The 19268-nt window shown below is 35.5% G+C and overlaps 1 protein-coding gene across 3 annotated transcripts in view; it reads right to left on the bottom strand.

Moving 5' to 3' along the window:
• Positions 1-19268, bottom strand: part of OPCML (opioid binding protein/cell adhesion molecule like) — a 748742-nt gene that overhangs the window by 367440 nt on the left and 362034 nt on the right. For all 3 annotated transcript variants that reach the window (XM_044666154.1, XM_044666155.1, XM_044666156.1), the window contains exon 2: positions 4699-4931. In XM_044666154.1, coding sequence (XP_044522089.1) covers positions 4699-4931 — 233 coding nt within the window. The remainder of the gene's footprint in view (positions 1-4698; positions 4932-19268) is intronic.

Here is a 19268-nt window from a genome sequence, read left to right as displayed (position 1 = left end):
TCTTTCTCTTTGCAGGTAATGGGACTAGCATATATTCTCAAATTAAACAAATTCAGTTAAATAAACATTTTTTTCATTAAAAAAAAAAAAAACCTTGCTTTCAATCTTAGAATCAAAAGTATATACTGGTTCCAAGGGAGAAGAGTAGTAAAGGGCTAAGCAATGGGTGAGTTGGGGGTTAGGGGTTTGAAATGACTTGCCCAAGGTTACCCAGCTAGGAAGTATCTGCAGTAAGATTTGAACTTATGATTTCCCATCTCCTGGCTTGGTTCTCAGTCCACTGAGCTACCTACCTGCCCTGTAAATAAACATTTATCAACATTATTAATGTAGAATGTATATATATATATATGTGTGTGTGTGTGTATGTATGTATGTATGTATATATAGCCATGTGCAATTTTACTAATTTCTCTACCTCTCAGATTTGATTGTTTTTATCAAAGCTGTATTTCTAATTTACGTTACAATAAATCTTATTGTTGAGTGACTACAATAGTATATTGGCTGGTCACTCTGATTCCCAACCACATACTATTACCTTGATAGTTTTTCTATGCTGAAATTCAAAATACATCAGGAATGAACACAACTGTAAAAGATCAAGTACCATTCCCCAGTGGGCAAGTGGTAAAATGTTTGTAAAAGAAGAAATAGTAGCAACAAAAAGAAATATTTCTCCAAATCACTAATCATAAGAGAAATGCCTATCAAACTAACTGGCATTTTGTCTCATATCCAAAAAGTCAGAAAAAATGACAAAAGAGATGAAGAATCAGTGTTATAGATATTGAAGAGATATGTACATTGGTAAAGCTACAAATTAGTCCAACCATTATGAAAAATAATTTCTAATAGGTTAAAATATTATTAATATATCTGTACCCTTTGGCCCCTAAATCTCATTGTTAGGTATATTATGGAAGGAAGTCATAGACGGGAAAAAAAAGAGAGTAACTTTTCTGTGGTAGCAAAGGACTAGAAATAAAATAGATGTGCACTGCTTAGGGAATGACTAAACAGATTGTGGTTCATGAATGTAATAAAATATTAATATAATTTAGGAAATGTAAATATGAAGAATTCAAAGAAAAGCATTAAGGGAAGAATGGGTACTAATTCAGAATGTTGTAAGCAGAATCAGGAAGACTAGCCTCAGTGCCTACAATAATGTAAATGAAAGAATATAAAGGAATTGAATACTGTTTAATTAAATAATGACCAAGGTTGACTCCAGAGAAAGTTGAAAACTTTCCTTTCTCTAAATGTATGGAGTAGCAGGGACAGCTGGGTAGCTCAGTGGATTGAGAGTCAGGCCTAGAGCAGGAGGTCCTAGGTTCAAATCTGGCCTCAGACACTTCCTGGCTATGTGACCCTGGTCAAGTCACTTGACCCCCATTGCCCACCCTTACTACTCTTCCACCTAGGAGCCAATACACAGAAGTTAAGGGTTTAAAAAAAATTTTTTTAATTAATGTATGGAGTACTAAGCATGTGTAACAGTTCATAGACTGTTAGATTTGATCTGTTGGTTAGTTTTTCTGACCTACCTTTCTCCTCTTTCATTTTTATCCTGTTATAGGATGGTCCACTGAGTAAAGGAACAGAAAAGAATACAACCAGGAATATAAGTAAAATAAAAACAATAAAAGTAATTTATAAAAAAATATCCTATCTTGAATAATTCCATGATATTCTAATCTTTCCTTTTATTCTCAATGACCTAAGCATGTAAGTAAATAGTCCACACCACAATAACACACGTATGCTTATGCTGTTTTGGATATTTGCATATTATGTACTAGAGTCCCAATTAAATTAGAAGTTTCTTGAAAGTAAGAAAAATATACTCCATTTTCTTAGTATTTTTTATACAAACCAAATATGTTATCATGTATGCATTCAATTGGCATTTAATAAATGTTTGCTAAATAGATGAGTAAATAGTTGGAGAGATTCTCTAAATATTAAAAAAGATACACTTTAATAAAATCCTCCTTTTCTCTCAACAAAAAAAGACCTGAAAATGTTTCTCTCATATCTGTAGCAAAGATTACCTCATAAAATAGAAAAGTATAAATTCTGGGGTTAAAGAGGAAGCATCTCTCTGATTACAAGAACAGAGAAGAATATGGTAGGTGACAACCTGGAGTTTTCCCCCTCTTCTGAGGAAAGCCAATTGGCTGAAGTAAGGAGGTACTGATGTTTCCACATGGACAGAAGATAAACATGAGCTTTTTTTAAACAGACAAGTCACAGCTCGGAAATTTTTCAGTTTTCTCATTGAAAAATCAATACCCATCAGCAGTTTGAAATTAAAGGAAAGATTAGGCCCCAGTTTTATACATGCCTTATTGTATTCCAAAAGCTTTCTACTCAGTCAGATAAATCTTCTTTAAGAGGATTAGGAAAGTTTCATTATCTTTATCTAACCTGAACTAACACTAACTCTGAAAAATTAATCTATAGACTGGACAAAAGCCGATAGCCGTCGTGAAGAAACAGTGCTCTCAAGTTCCTTTCTAATTGAGCGGTGGGGGTCTCTTTGCTTCCAACCACTGGAAAACCAATTGGTTTCCAATGAAAGAATAAGTCACCCTCTGTCAGCAGAGAGCCCACAGTCCAGCCTCCCCAGGTCCCCTTCCGGTAACCTCTCAACAGAGATATGGAAGAGGTGACAGCGTGGTCTGAAAAGGTTCCCAGTGGCTTTCCTTATCTTGCCTCTTATAAGGGCTACCTTGAAGATGCTCAAGTTATCAGGGTCTATTGGATTGAATCTAGGAAGCTGGGAACAGTAGATATTTTAAGAAAGAAACTCCATCATTATCCATTTACCTCTTTCCACATAGTCCCTGGCCAAATGCCCCAGATCCCATGGGGAGAAACCTGGTCTTCCACTTCTCAACCCAAAATATTTCTTGAACAGGACAACAGAGAACATCATTCACTTATGCTCCTTAGCAAAAAGCCTTTGTGGCCTATATTGACTTTGACGTGCTTACATGATCCGTCTTATTTCCTGAAAAGTGATAGCCTTGTTCTATTTGAGCTTGTTCCTGTACGGTGCCTGACAGTTCTTTTTATTTCAGTGCCACATTTCCTGAATTTGAAGATAACTTTGCTGTCAAGGCCACCGAGGTGCCATTGACATGTCACTTCCAATGCTGAAAAATTTTAGCTACTCTGGAACAGAGCCCAGGTGGCAGGTGGGGCAGCAAAAATGCAGACAGTCTTGTTTTTTATACCCCCAAGGAACTTTGAAAAGACACTGCAACTTATTCCAATTAGTTGTCTTTACTATGTACTTCTCCTGTTTTCTAAAAAGGAATATAATATGCCATTAGTTTATCTTTATAGCCATTTAGTCAGACAGTGCTGCTTTCCATATAAGGTCTACTCCCAATTCTCTTCATGGTATAAAGTTGACCCACCTACTGTTTTTGAAAGCTATATCTATGTCATTTAAGTTTTAATAGGTCTTACCACATTGGAAAGACTTAAAAAAATCAAAGAAATGGAATATATTATCTCTCTATCTGTCTGCTTGTTTGTCCGCCTGTCTTTCCCTTTGTCTGCCTATTGACCTTGTTTTACATGGATTAGCCAAGCTATGCTTGGAGAGGCTCATTACCAGAAAGTTGAGCCACAAGGGTCAATGCATATTTGTGGCCAGACCAACTCATGAAGACAGAGTTCTATAATTTGCACCTATAGAAAAAATACCAACACTGCTGAAATCAGTTTTGTTTTTTATTCTCCAATAGAATAGAAAATAATCCAGTGATGCTGAACAAATGTTTATCTTGATATTGCTAGGCTAGGTATAAGAAAAGAACACACATAAGCTGCTGCTATTCAATATATTTTAGATGCTGGAATGACTCAGTAAGAAAAGGAAACACACAAGAAAAAAAAATTTAAGATTCTCTGAAGCATAGCATTAAACAGGAAAGTACAAAGGATCAACTATTACAACCTAGAAGGATGTCAGAGGTCATTGAATCTAATATCCTTATTTTACAGATGAGAAAACTGAGGCATAGAAATGTTGAGTGAGTTTCCCAGGGTCACACAGCTAGTTCTTAGATTGATCCCAAGGATAGACCAGAAAGTAGTTAAAACTGATGTCTGCCATAAGGTTAGAATTTCTTTGGAGAGTGGGTAAGAGTATTTTGATTAACTCTGGCAGTGAGTGGCTCTAATATACATTTAGCAGTGTCAAAGCATTCTCTATAAAGTGCCCACTTGAATAACTTAGATTACTGATACCTTCAAATACACCTCACAAAGTAACACAGGAACTTCTTGAAGGCAAAGACAATATTTGTCCTTTAATTTGTACTCCAAAGCACATAAAATAATCATGCCCACACTGGAACTTGTCAATAACCTGGTTTATGAGAACACAAGGACTAGGAATATTAACAGACAACTTGAGAGCCTGCTGATCTGACACACAGGAAAAGAGAGGTACCAAGCAGAAAATTCTTGGCCCATTATCATTTGATGCAATGGAAGCTAGGACTACTAAACTAAGGTTTAAAGGCTTGGATTTCTTGGAAGTTAGTAGAGAAAAGATTTTCCTTTCTTCATGCAACAACAACAACAACAACAAAAAGTATCAATGTCTTCCCCAAACGCATGAGCAATGATAGCCAAAAACTTATGTAGTAGCCACTGGACAGTGCTGAAACTTACCTTGTACTATGAGATGCACCCTAGAAGTTTTTGGATGATTATCAGTCTGTACTGAGCAGGTGTATGGGCCCTCATCATACACATCCACATCTTGGATCATGATGCTGTACTGGGTTTTAGTATTGGCCACAATGACCACCCGGGGGTCTATGGACCACTTGTCATTTCCAGCATAGAGGATTGTGCTGCGGTTTAGCCAGGCTACCCTTGTGACCCGGGCATCTACAGTACACCTGTTAAAGCAGACAGACACAGAGAGATATCTGGATTAGAATAATTTTTTAAGAAAGAATAATTTTCAACTTTAAGATACAATTAGTCCTGGGCTGTCCTCACTAATAGAGGGAGACAGTAGCATGGATTTTCCAAATAGTAGATAATAATAATAATAATAAATTCATTCAATTCATATAGTGTTTTGTTGTATCTGATTAACCTTCATTTCCTATCCTCTCCCAGCTGACATTGTAATTAGTCTACATCTTCTGAGCATCTGCTGGAACCTGATGGCTAACCAAACTATGGGTTTATCAATATCAGGTGGTAGAGTAGGAAGAGGACTGAATTTGAAGTCAAATGATATGGGCTGAAATCCTGACTCTGATCCTTATTAGCTGAGAAATGGCTTAACAGCAACCAAGTGCACTTACTTCTCTAAGCCTCAGTTCCCTCTTTGGCAAAATTTAATGATAAAGATTTTATTACCCACTTCATTCACAGAGGCCTTTCAAGAAAAGATCATTTTGAAACATGAAGCATTATATAAATGGAAGCTATTAAGCTACCCCAAGATTTAAAATATGTCACAGATAACTCACAAGAAAAGTCTTCACATGAATTAATTGGAAACTCATAGTATCAAAGGGGAATAGACTGAGAATTGGCAGATCTTCTAATTCATTTCTTTTACTTTAAAGAAGAGGAAACTGAGGCCCATAAAGGTGAAGTGCTTCACCAAAAGTAATACAAGCCATAGCCATAGTTTTGAATTTAGGATTTTTTACTTCAAATCCAGTGCTGCTGTTGCTGCTTCTTTCTTCTTCTCCTTCTCCTTCTTTTCTTTCTCCTCCTTCTTCTCCTCCTTCTCCTTGTCCTCTTCCTCTTCTTCCTCCTCCTCCTCTTCCCTTCCTCCTCCTCCTTCTCTTTCTGTTCTTCCTCCTCCTCTTCTTCCTCCTCTTCCTCCTCTTCCTCTTCCTCTTCCTCCTCCTCTTCCTCTTCCTCCTCCTCTTCCTGCTCCTCTTTCTCTTCTTCCTCCTTCTCCTTCTTCCCTTATATATTAGAATTGATACTAAGTAAAGGTTAGGCAATTGGTGTCAAGTGACTTGCCCAGGGTGATTCAGCTAGCAAGTGTCTGATATCATATTTAAACCCAGGACCTTCCATCTCCAAGCTGGGATCTCCATCCTCTGAGCCACCTAGCTACCCTAAATATCTTCCAGTGCCATTTCAAAATGAATTGAATCTATTTTGCTTTAGACAAGCTCAGTGCTAATAACTTTTCTGCCTTCCCAAAATTCCCCCAAAACCTTAAAAATAAAACTACCATTACCTCCCTTCACAGTGTTGTGAGGAAATTACTTTATAAACCTTGAAGTCATCTGTGAATATAAACTATTATCATCATCTCTAAGGACAATGAGGTTCAGAGATGCTAAAAAGAAGTATAACATAGTTTATAAGATTCTAGGATTGGATTCAAATTCAGATCTCTTAACTCTAAGATGAAAGTCACATTGGCAGAGCAGGTAGAACAATGGATGTGAAATGAGAAAGAACTGGCTTCAAATCTTGCCTCTGACAAATTGCTAGTAAGTAATAGATTTGGGATTCCAATTTCTCTTCTGCATTCATATGCCCTACTTTTTTTTCATTACATGACATTCCTTTAATACCTTTCTATAATCAGTATATACCATAATGTTCTGTTATATAATAAAATAGAGTATATTTCACTTTAGAAATTCTGCCATTTGGGGTAAAAATATGGCAGCTGTTTAAGTGTTTTGGAGAGGTAAGAGTAAAAGAATCTAGGCAAGTGATTCCAGCCGCTTAATCCCATCCCAGGGAATAGCATCATACTTTTATGGTTCAATATCAATTAAAAGTGAAGGTAATTTCTACTCCTTATCTATCCTCTCATCCCACTCAAGTTTGTAAACACAAATGAGATTCTCTTTTTATTTGGCTTATTCTTTCACGGAGGATCAGACAGAGGAAGTTACAAGTAAATATTTTTATTACCAATTCTTACAGGGTTGGTCTGAAAGAAAGCTGTGAAGTGGGTGGATTATTTTCTGAGTGGCAAGACTTCTTTTTCTTTATATATTTATTCATTCACATCATGTGCCATTCCTCAATTTGTAATGCAATGCCTCTAAAGGTGTGTTGGAAAATGATTAACAGCTGTCTGGGTTGGGGGGGGGTGCAATGTATATATAATGCAACTTTAGATTTAATATGCTTTACTAACATTTTAAAAATAATTTCTTAAGTTTAGAGATAAAAAACCACAAAACAAGCCCAGACTTGTAGCCTTTGTATATTTCTAAGATATAAATGCTCATATTCATGTATTTTTATTTTTATTTTCAGTTCCAAATTCTCCCTCTCTTTTCAGTCCCTCCCCTACCCATTGAGAGGAAAAAATTATCCATTAAGCACAGGAACTCATGTAAAACAAATTTCTCTTTTAGTTATGTTCCCCAAACAAACCCAAGAAAAATAAAGGGAAAATATGTTTCATTCCACACTCTGAATACCTCTATCTGAAGGTAAATAGGATTTTATGCCATGAGTCCTTTGGAAATGTGATAGGTCATTATATTGATTAGAGTTACTAAGTCTTTCACAGTTTTATTATTTTTACATGTTGATATTTACACAGTTGATCTTACTATATAGATTATTCTCCTTGTTTCTACTGATTTCACTTTGTATCAATTTATACAGATCTGCCCAGGTTTTTCTGAAGCCACCCATTCATCATCACCCATTTCTTACAGTACAATAGTATTCCATCACATTCATATAACTTGTTTAGCTATTCTCCAACTTATAGGTATCCCTTCAGTTTCCATTTGCCAACACAAAAAGAGCTATTTGTTTTGAAATGTGAAATAGGAAATTTTTCATGCTATTTTTCCCCCTGAAATAAAGATTTGTCTCTTTTTAAAAAAGCTTACTCTTTTGGAAGATGAATGTTTATACACAACTGTTAATGTATTAAGAGTATATCTTCTTCACTAATGTGTAATGTCCCAATTTGAATCAATTTAAATGAGAGTGAGACTAAAGCAGTTCCTTCCCACCTCCATTTTCTCATCAATAGTAAAAACTCTCCTTGAGAGGTTCATTAAAATGAAATAATTTTCCTTAATCTTTCTTTCCCTTCCTTCTTATCCCAGGGCATATTTCTTTCTCATCTTCTAATTTTTCTTTTGAGATTATCCTACCAAAATAGACTTGTTGATAACTGCTTTGTTTAAATAGAATCCTTCTGTCATAATGATGACAAAGTTTTTAGTGGTTGCATATGTCACCTTTCCATTTAGTATTGTAAAAAGTTTAACCTCATTTAGTTCCCTCATGATTTTTTATTCATTTAGCTTTCCTTCTATTGGGTCTTGTGTTTGAATTTCAAGATTTCTATCCACCTCTGGTACTTTGATCAGGAATGTTAGAAAGTCTTCTATTTTATTAAATATCTATCCCCCCTTCCTCCATAGTATCATACTAAGTTTTGTGCAGTAGGTTATTCTTGGTTGTAATTCTAGTATGTTTGTCTTCCCAAATATCACATTCCAAGACCTCTATTATTTTTTAGTGGTAGCTACTAAATCTTATGTGATAATGAAAGTACTTCCATGGTATCTGAAGTATTTCTTTCTGGCTTCTTGCAATATTTTCTCATTGAATTAGAAGCACTGAAATCTATTTATTTATTTATAATGATTTTTAAAATTTTTATTTTGAATATTTTCTAATAATTACATATTTCATATTCTTTCCCTCTCCCCTAAACCTCCCTAACCCCCCTTAGCCGACGCACAATTCCACTGGATTTTACATGTATCATTGATCAAGACCAAATTCCATATTATTGATAGTTGGACTAGAGTTATCATTTAGTGTCTACATCCCCAATAATATCCCCATCAGCCAATGCGTTCAAGCAGTTGTTTTTCTTCTGTGTTTCTCCTCCCACAGTTCTTCCTCTGAATGTGGCTGGTTTTCTTTCTCATAAGTCCCTCAGAATTGTCCTGGGTCATTACATTGCTGCTAGTAGAGAAGTCTGTTATGTTCAATTGTATCACAGTGTATCAATTTCTGTGTACAGTGTTCTCCTGGATCATAAGCACTGAAGTTTAGCTATAATGTTCCCAGGAGTTTTTATTTTGGCATATCTTTTAGAAGATGATCAGTAGATTTTTCTTCTATTTTTTCTCTCTGGTTCTAAAATTTTCACATAATTTTTGTATAATATCTTGAAATATGATATTTAGGGTTTTTTGGATCATCATTTCCATGTACTACAATAAATTTTACATAATTTTCTCTTGATTTTTCCTCAGTTTAGTTGCTTTTCATATTAGATATTTAACATTTTTTCCCTGTATTTTTAAATATTGGGCTATGTTTGATTGTTTCTTACTACAATATGAGGTCTTTAGCCTCCACCTGATCATTTCTAATGTTTAAGGAGTTATTCTTTGAGTATTTTTGTGCTTCTGTTACCAAATTATTTACTTTTCTTAATTTTCTTGCATTACTTTTGTTTTTCTCTCATTTTTATTTGCTTCAAATTTTTTTTTACTCTTTAAAATGTTTATTTCTTCAGCTCTTCCACAAATTCTTGTCAGAATTGTGTTCAATTGACATTTTTTTTCTTCAAGAGTTTTGCTTATAGAATTACTCAAGGCTCTATTATCTTCTGAGTTTGTGGCATAAGCTTTCCTGGCATCAAAATAGGTTTCTATGGTCAGGTTCCCAACTACTTCTTGGGGTAAGGGTGGGGCGCCTAGGCTATTCTTCTGACTTTATATCCTGTTTCTTTTACAGATAGGTCTGGGCATGGGAGGGATTCTATATATTGTTAGTGTTTCCAAGGTGGAATGAGCTGGACAGAATTCTAGTCATTGCCCTTCTGACCTATACTTTGATCCAGGTAGAACATCTAGACTCTTGAGAATGCAACCACTCCTCTTTACTGTGGAATTGGATAATGAGCCACAGAATTGCCAAATAGTACCTAGTCCTGCACTGAGTAATAATACAGTAATCTCTTTCTCACCAGGTGTTTAGATCCCCTATCATCATTGGGTGTTGGTCACTCCCACCATTGCTCATGGCCAACCACTACGGCAATGTATCTAGACCTTTTTTTTTTCTATCTTCATAAATTGCTCTGGATAGAAAAATGACTCACTGTGCTCTGTTGTTGTCTTTGCTATTGTTTTTGGTTTTATCCCTCAGAATTGAATATGACTGGTTTCTAAAAGTTAGAGAATATTGGGAGAATCCAACAGAAATACTCACTTGACTCTGCCACCCAACAGTGATAATTTAACAACCTTATGCTTTTAAGTTCTTGCTTCCAATATGTACTCCTAAATGACACCATACTCTATTTCCCTTTAAAACATCATGTTAGAGAAGGATCAGATACATAGGAAGGATAATATATTCCCTCTTCTTGGGATACCTTTATTTTAGTAAAGGAAAAATTCCTTATTTGGATTAAAAAACAATGCTTCCACCAAATAGTTTCAGGAATTAAAAAAAAAAAAGACTTAGAGGGGGAAAAAAACATTAGTAAAGTTAAGAGGACTTCTTGGGGACTCTGAAGGCTTCTTACATAGATGTCCACCTATTCTGCCTATTTCAAATCCTAATTTGTTGGTACCAAGAGGAATAAAAAGTGTTGGTTTAAGAGGCCCAATATTTATGTTTAGATACTGAGTCTTCTATTTACTAGCTATGTGATCTTGGGCAAGTCACTTCACAATTCTGAAGCCCAGTACTGCCACCTGTAAAAAAGGGATAATATTTGCTCTACTTACTAAGGTTTACTGTAATAATAAAATGAGATCATAAATATGAAAATGCTGTGGAATCTAAAACATTATGCAAATGAAAATTCCTATTATTATCTCAAATAACATTAATGCAATGCTATTAGTAAGAATGATAATAATGCGAAAGCAATAGGAGATAATTGGGAAAAAGACAACTGAATGGGGGAGAGATTTTCTCTTTTAGTTCCTAATATGGCGCTGATAAGAAAATAGTAAAATGCTGGTGTTTGTTAGTTGGTGATGTGCATTTCGTTTCAAGTTGCACAAAATTTGTAGAGAAAGAAAGAAATGGCTTCAGTGATTTTCTTATCTCCTTCCATCACCATGGGGGCCCTCTGTTTGGCTATGTAATAACAGTAAATAGAGAGCTCCAGGAAAAACTTGAAAACAAAGTTCGAGTGTTCTTTTAAATCTAGTTTTGGTCCTTGCTGTTTAAAGTCATACCATAGTCCTTCATTAGCAAAAAAAAAAAGGTAAGGGTTGAAGTTTAATGAGAGGCATTTGAGAGTGAAGAAGGGGAAGGTTAATGGCACTTTCCTAATCACCTCCATGTAGACTCTCAAGAGCTTCAAACAACTAATTTCAGGCTCTAACTTCTCTCTTTCACCCAGGTTCTAGGAAGGGACATTCATGAATAACTGAAAAGCCATTGTGATTTTAAAGTACCTAGTTCTGAATCTGTGGGTGGAAGGTTTAGTAGAAGGAAAACTTTTGAACAATCCAGGACTTCTAACAATGGAATGGGCTTCCTTAGAAGGTCATCAATTCCCTGTCAGCAAAGGTCTTGAGAGAGAGGCTGAAATATCACTTTTAAAAGATGCTGTGGAAGAAATTCATTGTTTGGAGACAGTATTTGATTAGATGACCTTGGATAAGTTTCTTAAAATCTTTAGGTTTTTGTTTCTTCATATGGAAAGTAAAGACTGGGCAAGGAGGTCTATGCATATAATCTCCACTTAAGAGGACACTATGGCTGGCAGAAGATTTGAGCTCAAAAGTTCTGAGGAAATGGAACACTTTAAAACTTCTGGGCTCATTGAAATTGCAAGGGGAGGGAAGGAAAAGAGAGAGGAGTGAGGAGAGGGAAAAGAAGGAGGAAGGTAAGAGGTGAAGGAGGAAAAGAGGAAGAAGACAGGAGAGATAGGAGAGAGAAAGAGAAAGGAGAGAGGAGGAGGAGAAGAGGTGGAGAAGATAGTTCAGAGAGGGAAGGAGGAAAGAGAAAAGGAAGGAAAAGAGTGAGAAGGCTAGAGAGAGAGGAACAAATGAGAGGAAAGAAAAGGAAAAAAAGATATCCATGCATATATTTAAGAAAGTTATGAAAAAATGATATCTTCATTTCCACTAATTTATAACTAACACTTTGAATTAAAATTTTAAAAAATTTCCTGTGCATTATTGGGAGTAGATATGCCTATAGCTTTAATTAAACTTTCAAAGGGGTCCACGAAAACAGAAAAAAAATGTTAAAAACCTTCAGATGTCATTGATGTGGGTGGCTTCTACCCTAAGAAGTCAACTAAGTGAAAACATAAATGAGATGATCTCTAAGGTCCATTCTGACTAAAACAGAGTAATCCTAAGAGTCCTAGGACTTCTTTTAAGTGTGAAGGTCTATTATTCTATTTGTAAGTGGGGAGCAGAACCAGATTGGGATTGTTCCTTCATTACCCTCCAACTTAAGACAATTTCTTTTACCATTATTCATTCTTATTCATTTTATTGCATTATTTTTTTTGTTGATGTTCATTTTAACAAGAAAAGAAACATTTTCTTGGATGGAAATAAAAAATATTGGGATGTATTAAATGCATTTATATAATGAGGAAGAAGCCCCAATTCCTACCATTTTTTACAGAAAAAGAATATAGAGTAAGGAGACGGTAGAGAAAACAGAGATTCACTCAAAAAAATCTTTCAAGCTTCTAGGATGCTCTGATTATTAAATCATCATCACTAATATAAGCAATGTGATATTAGTACTGCAAAATCTTCCTTCCCATCCCCCTCTTCTCCATACACAATGATGCTTTTTTTGTGGCTTGGAGATAATCTTAGGCTTTTTGAAGGCAATGTCAGTGAACTACAAACTCATAAAAGTCCGTGTTATGCTGGAAATTCTTCAAATCAGATGCAGCCATCTCTGTTTCTGTAGGAATAGTCTAGATAATTTCATTTTTATTTTATTTTTTTTACCAATTACATGTAATAATAAATTTCCACACAAGTCTTCCTGAATTATATGATCAAATTTATCTCCCTCCCTCCTTTCCCTTCCCCATATCAGTGATGGCAGGTGATTTGATCTGGATGAATTAGTCTAGCTAATTTCAGAGAAGCATAACACCAAAAGGTGCATCACCAAAGGAAAAAAAAATTGAACTAATGCAACTCATGAAGATTCTCTACTTAGATGGAAATAGGTCATAAACTGCACTGGCTACAACCACCCACACCAATGACATTATATATCCTTGAAGTACTAAAATAAGTGGTATTACTGAAGGTCTACAGATGCAGTGTTTGGAAGAAATTAATTATACTTTGAAGAAATTAAGGTGGAAAGAAGTATTTAAAAGTAAATTAATTATGCTTGGAAGAAATTAAGTTGAAAAAAAGTATTAAACAGTAGATGAGGTGGTATATTTTATAACAAAAATAACAAACCCAATGAATGGCAGCATTTTTTCCAGTTGGGATATTCTAACTGATATGTCATTCCCCCCCGAACCCCAAAAACTACTTCACAGATAAAGACCTAGAGGATTTTAAGGGAATATTAATGATATTGATTCTATTGGCAAAGCTGTGATATATTTGAGTGCTATTTTATTTCAAATCAATGTGAGATCATAGCTTAAAGATTTTTAATCAAGTCAACAAGCATCTATTAAGTACTGCTATGTGTCAGACACTATGCTATGTATTGTATAGTTATTATCTTATCAGACCCTCTGAATAGTCCTTAGAGGTTCCCATTTTTTATCATCCCCATTTTTTCAGATGCAGAAACTATGATAGAGGTTTGACTTAGGCTGGGGCTGGATCACACAGTTAGTAAGTATTTGAAACTATATTTGAACATATGTCTTTTTTTTTAACCCCAATCCAGCTCACTATTCACTGAGCCACCTAGCTGCTACATTATCATCATTATCAACATCATCACAAAGTATGTATGAAAGAATGAATCCCAGTGACACTGATTGGCAAATTTGCCTAATCAACGAAGTATCACATCAACTTAGCCAGAGCAGGGGAGTTAATTTTATTTGCTTTTAGAAACATCAGCATGCTTACTTTTTCCTAAATTTCAGGTATGGAAAATATACTTATTTTTTATTTAGTTAACTTCCTTTTTTGTGTGTGCCAATAAAAATTTTAATAATCATTTTCTTATATTTTGCAGTCCATGTTCCTTCCCTTCCATCTATTCCTCCCTTCTTTCCAAGATGGCAGAAAATATGATATGTACTGTACATAGAATGCATATTTCCATGTTCATCATGTTATGAAAGAAGGAATATCACTTACACTAGAGAAAAATTCATGGAGGAAATAATGCCACTTAGTTGACTTCCAATTAAAATTGAGATATCATTGTGTGCCAAAAAAAAAAAGATTTACAATGCAAGGGAGAATACTTTGGTGAAGGGAAGCCACACTTTAGAGAACATAGGAACTAAAATATTTTTTTGATGTTGTCTCTGTTTTATATACACACATATACCACCAAGAGTGGAGGTGAGCCAGATGGAAATATTTTTAGATCAGTTTCGAAAGTGCTCTAAATTACTCAATATAGTACTTACTGCAGGCTTTCACTACTTAGATATTTTTTGAGGTACAAGTATAGCCAACTATATCACATAAAAAAGACACAAATTCTATAAAATAAAATTTTTGATCTAGAAATTAAAAATAATCCTTTTAAAGGAAAAAACTATGATCATGATTTTAATCATTAATATTTACTGTTAAGAAGATGTTCATTGAGAATATGGGAACAAATGCCAAGCCCAATAGGAAGAAACAGGAACTGTTCAATAAGGTCCATTTAGAAATCATTTCAGTCATGCAAGAGGATTTGACTTCTCCAAAACCAGGATGCTGATGACATCTGCACAAGATTCTAATTTGGAAAACATTACTAACACATGTCCAGAAAAAGAAATAATATTAATAGATGGAAAATCATTTTGAGGATGTTGAATTGAAGGTGATTAAATGTGAATGAATCTAGGACTGTGAGGTACAAGAAGAAAGGAGAGTATTGAAAACAGAACTATGGAATGGGTAGAAGTCCTGCAAAGTAAGGAGGAGGGGCAGAAAACAAGCTGTATCTGGGTTGATGATATGATCTTGTCACAACAATGCCTAAAAACATGGAACCCCTCCAAAAAAGAATTATATGCCCTAGCATATAGTAGGGCAGCCTCCTATCTTTCCAAGAGATATGAGGAACCAAATTGGAATAGAGAAAAACAGCAGGCATCTCCAAACCTGAGATGGTTTGTGTTGGGAATAGAAAGTAGGGCATATACTTTTGGTGATGGAGGGAAATTTTCTTGTCATCTATTTGGCTATGCAGTTTGCCTTTTCTGGCTTGTCTATTAAAAAAAAAAGACATTGTAAGGGCCTCATAAACTGTGATTTTGAAGAGAACCTGCAACTAGGTTGTAACATGAAGAGAATACAAACTCTCTCTCTTTCTCTCTCTCTCCCTCTCTCCCTCCCCCCCCTCTCTCTTTCTCTCTCTCTCTCTCTTCTCTCTCTCTCTCTCTCTCTCTCTCTCTCTCTCTCTCTCTCTCTCTCTCTCTCTTAGTGTGATGGCAGGCATAATCAGATAAAAGAAACCCTTAGTAGTACAGTACCTGAATTATACACTTATTGAGAGAATGGACAGTGACCAGGAAACCAGTGGATTACAAGTATAAGGTTCTGGATTTAGTGATATAGAAAAGTAGAGTAAAACTCAAACAAGGAGAGTTTGCTGAGTAATGGCAGCAAAAGGAAGACCAAAAATATAAGTAGAAAACAAGAAATATGGCCATTCTTTCTCCTGGACCACTATGTCCTATCTGACATTTAAGAAAAGTTGCTACCAGCACTAACAGAGGCATCCAAGAATGTCTTCCAGAAAGAACAGGATTTTCATGAATAAAATATGGACAAATTTAAATTTGTAAATGAGCAAAGGTTCCAAAGGACATAGTAGAAAGTTAGGGGATTCCAGAGTAGGGACAGAGAAGGACAAATTCTTAAATAAACAGTGAATTCAGGGAGTAAATAGAGAAAAGCTGTCTCTGCCTTTCAGATGGAAACTGAATCAATGGAATGGTTTTACCTTTGGAGAAGGGAAGCAGAATAGGGAAGTTTGCTAGTCATATTTCAGTAGAATTCTAGTTAATGTAGGTTCTATCTTCTTAGGTTCTATGATGATTAAGGTTATAGTTATGGCTGGAGGTGGGGGAGAAATGAACAGTTGATGTCCTAGATATGTTCTTTCCAAATACTGAGAAGCAGTGGATGGGGAAAGTAGGGAATTAGAACTGGGCAGACTAAGAAGTTACTGCTGCCTGGGTTCCAAGTTAAAATTAAAGAATGAATTACTAATTTAGTGTCAGTTCTTTGGTCTTTGTGATTGTATGGGAAGGGAGAATGTAGAAGGAGCAGGGTTTCTGAAGATGTCAGTGGTAGCCTACAAGAGAGTATGGTGAAGGTCTGGGTATGTCCCTGCAACCTTCTTCACAGGACTACTTGTGCTGATACTGCTTGTTTCTTTTGCCTACAATATCTTTTCTTACCTGGTGAGTTAGGTACTCACACTTAATAGCCTAGGGGAAATATATTTCACCTCTCCTATGAACTCTTTTCTACTCCATTGTAAATCACCCATCAATTCAAATCTTACAGGATATTTGTTTTTCACTTTGATATATCACATATTAAGTTCTTTATATGTATGATTATTAACTAATATATTATATATAGTCATATATACATAATATATATAAATTAAAATCCTTATCTCTGATTTATCAATAAACATTTTTTCTAGATGAGCAATACGAACACATTTTAATTACTGTTTATTTAACTATAGCATCCCCATGATATAATGAGACTTCAGAATGACTTGGCTTCAAATCTCATCTCTTCAACTTAATAATTGTGTGACTTTGGGTATGCTGAAAATTGCCAACTGGATGTTCCTTAGAAATCTCAAATTCAAAATATTTGAAACAATCATCTTTTCTCAAAACCTACATTTTCCCAATTTTGCCTGTTTTGTTTTGGACAACATCAGAAACCTTCTAGCAACTCTGGCTTCAAACTGAGTAGTCATTCTTCACTCTTCCCCCCACCCCTCCTCCATCTTTCACATCAAAACATTTGGCTAGCCTTGTCAATTCAACCTTACTTTCTTGTTATATTGTCACATGCAGTTGCCTGACTCATATTTTTCTGCTGACAGACAAAAAGAGGGTCCAATTTTCATCCCTGCATAGAAAAGTACCTGAGGAAAATTTTCACACACAATCCCTCCACATATTGATCCATTTTTAAACTTGGGTCTAGGAAAGAGGAGCTACACGATCCTTTTTCTACTTTCCAGAGAGATTTGAAGTCAGGAGGAAAGTATCTCTTAACCAGTTATAGGGGATGAGCCTCTCTCAGGCAGTACCTTGAGAGTAACTCATCTCAGAGAGATGCCAGTGTTTCTAGTGGGACTCAACTTATTTTCTTATCTTACACAGCTACCACCCCACTGTAGATCCTCATGACATCTTGTCTTTATTATGGCACCAATTGGTCTCCAAGCCTTGTTTTCCTGTCCCCCTGCCCAATCCATGCTTCACACAGTTTTCAAATGGAAACTCCTAGACCATGAGTCTGATTATTGTCACTCTTCTGGGAAAGCAGATTCAGGGATGTACTCTTGTAAATTGGAGAAAGCAAAAACTATTTTGTTTGGCTTTTTAAGCCCTTCACAATCTAGCACTAGCCTGCTTTTCCAGTCTTATTGCATATTGTCCTCTTTAACACTCTTAACTCCCTTATGGTGCCATTGCAATGTTCATAGACATTCACCAGGTCTGAAATACATCCCTTTTTTTTTCTCTTCCTTTTTAGAATTTCTAGTTTTCTTTAAGTAGCATCTCTGAGCCTTATCTACATATTTATAGTGCATTCCTACTGGAAAGATCACTGTGTACATGTTTTGAATTTAAGCTTCTATGGGCCTATTATTTCTTCTAATAGAATGTAAAATCCTTGAGGGCAGGGATTGTTTTTGGTTTTGTATTTTTGTTTTTGTTGTTTTGCTTTTTTTTTTTTTATGTTGCAAATCCCAAACCTAGCACATTGCCTGGCGCATAGTAGAAACTTTTCAAATACTTGTTAAATATTGTATGAAATGATTTAGCTTCTACATGTTCTAGGATTTATCTACTAAGTTATAAATGGTTGATCTGCTTTCATGAAGGGAGTTCTAAGACTCAGTTCCCAGGCAGTTCTACTAAAATCTCAGATCCATTTCCTATTCCTGCACTTCTTTAAAATACCAGTTACTCTTTTTTTTCATACCACATGCTGAAGCTAATATTTTAATGAAATTATTTTTCAATTATTTATCATGTTTTCTAGACTTCTGAAGCTCTCTACATCCTCCCACCTATGTGAAGTTTGGGGGAAAAGGTTTGACTGTTCCCTCTGGGTTTATTCTGCTTAGCAAAGCCTATTAGGGAAAATTTTAACTTTGTGTTTTTATCAGACCTCTTGCAAAGTGTGTTGACACTGGGGCTGAGGGTCTGCTTGCCAGATTGATGATAAGTGCCTGGTAAAGTACTATATTTCTAAAATACATAATTGAGATATCAATCAATACAACTGTGTACACCTGAAAGGGAATTCAGGCTGCCAATGCTCAGTGGAGAAGGGTGGGTGGGAATTCTGGCTCAGCTTTGCTGGTTAAATGGATTAACCCTAAGTTAACCAGAGAGTTTAACAGAACACTGCCTTCTTAATTATATGGAAGTATTGAATCTGTGGAATCAAAGTGGTGGAAAAATCAGAATCAGGGAGCTATAGGTAAACAGCTAAGTGGTAGAATTAATAGAGCACTGGTTCTGGTGGCAGAACTACTCAGGTAGAAACACCTGAGTTCAAATTCGACCTCAGACACTTTCTGGTTGTGTGACACTGGGCAGCTCAGTTAACCTCTCTTTGTCTCAGTTTACTGATTTATAAAATGGGATGATAATAGCATCTACCTCTTAGGATCATTTTAAGGATCAAATGAAAATATATGTAAAGCCTTTACCCCTGTGCCTGGCACATAATAAATGTTATATAAATGTTAGCTACTAGATAAGGCTTTTTGAAAGAAGATAGACACATTGTGGGATCTGGAGGAAGAATGGTGCTTTTTTAACTGCAGAATACCATGTTCCTAATTAGGACTCACCACCTAGAAGAGACAAACACCTGTTGGCT

This window comes from Gracilinanus agilis, chromosome 3, assembly GCF_016433145.1.
Source record: "Gracilinanus agilis isolate LMUSP501 chromosome 3, AgileGrace, whole genome shotgun sequence".
NCBI lineage: Eukaryota > Metazoa > Chordata > Mammalia > Didelphimorphia > Didelphidae > Gracilinanus > Gracilinanus agilis.
This window is presented reverse-complemented; position numbering and strand designations above follow the sequence as displayed.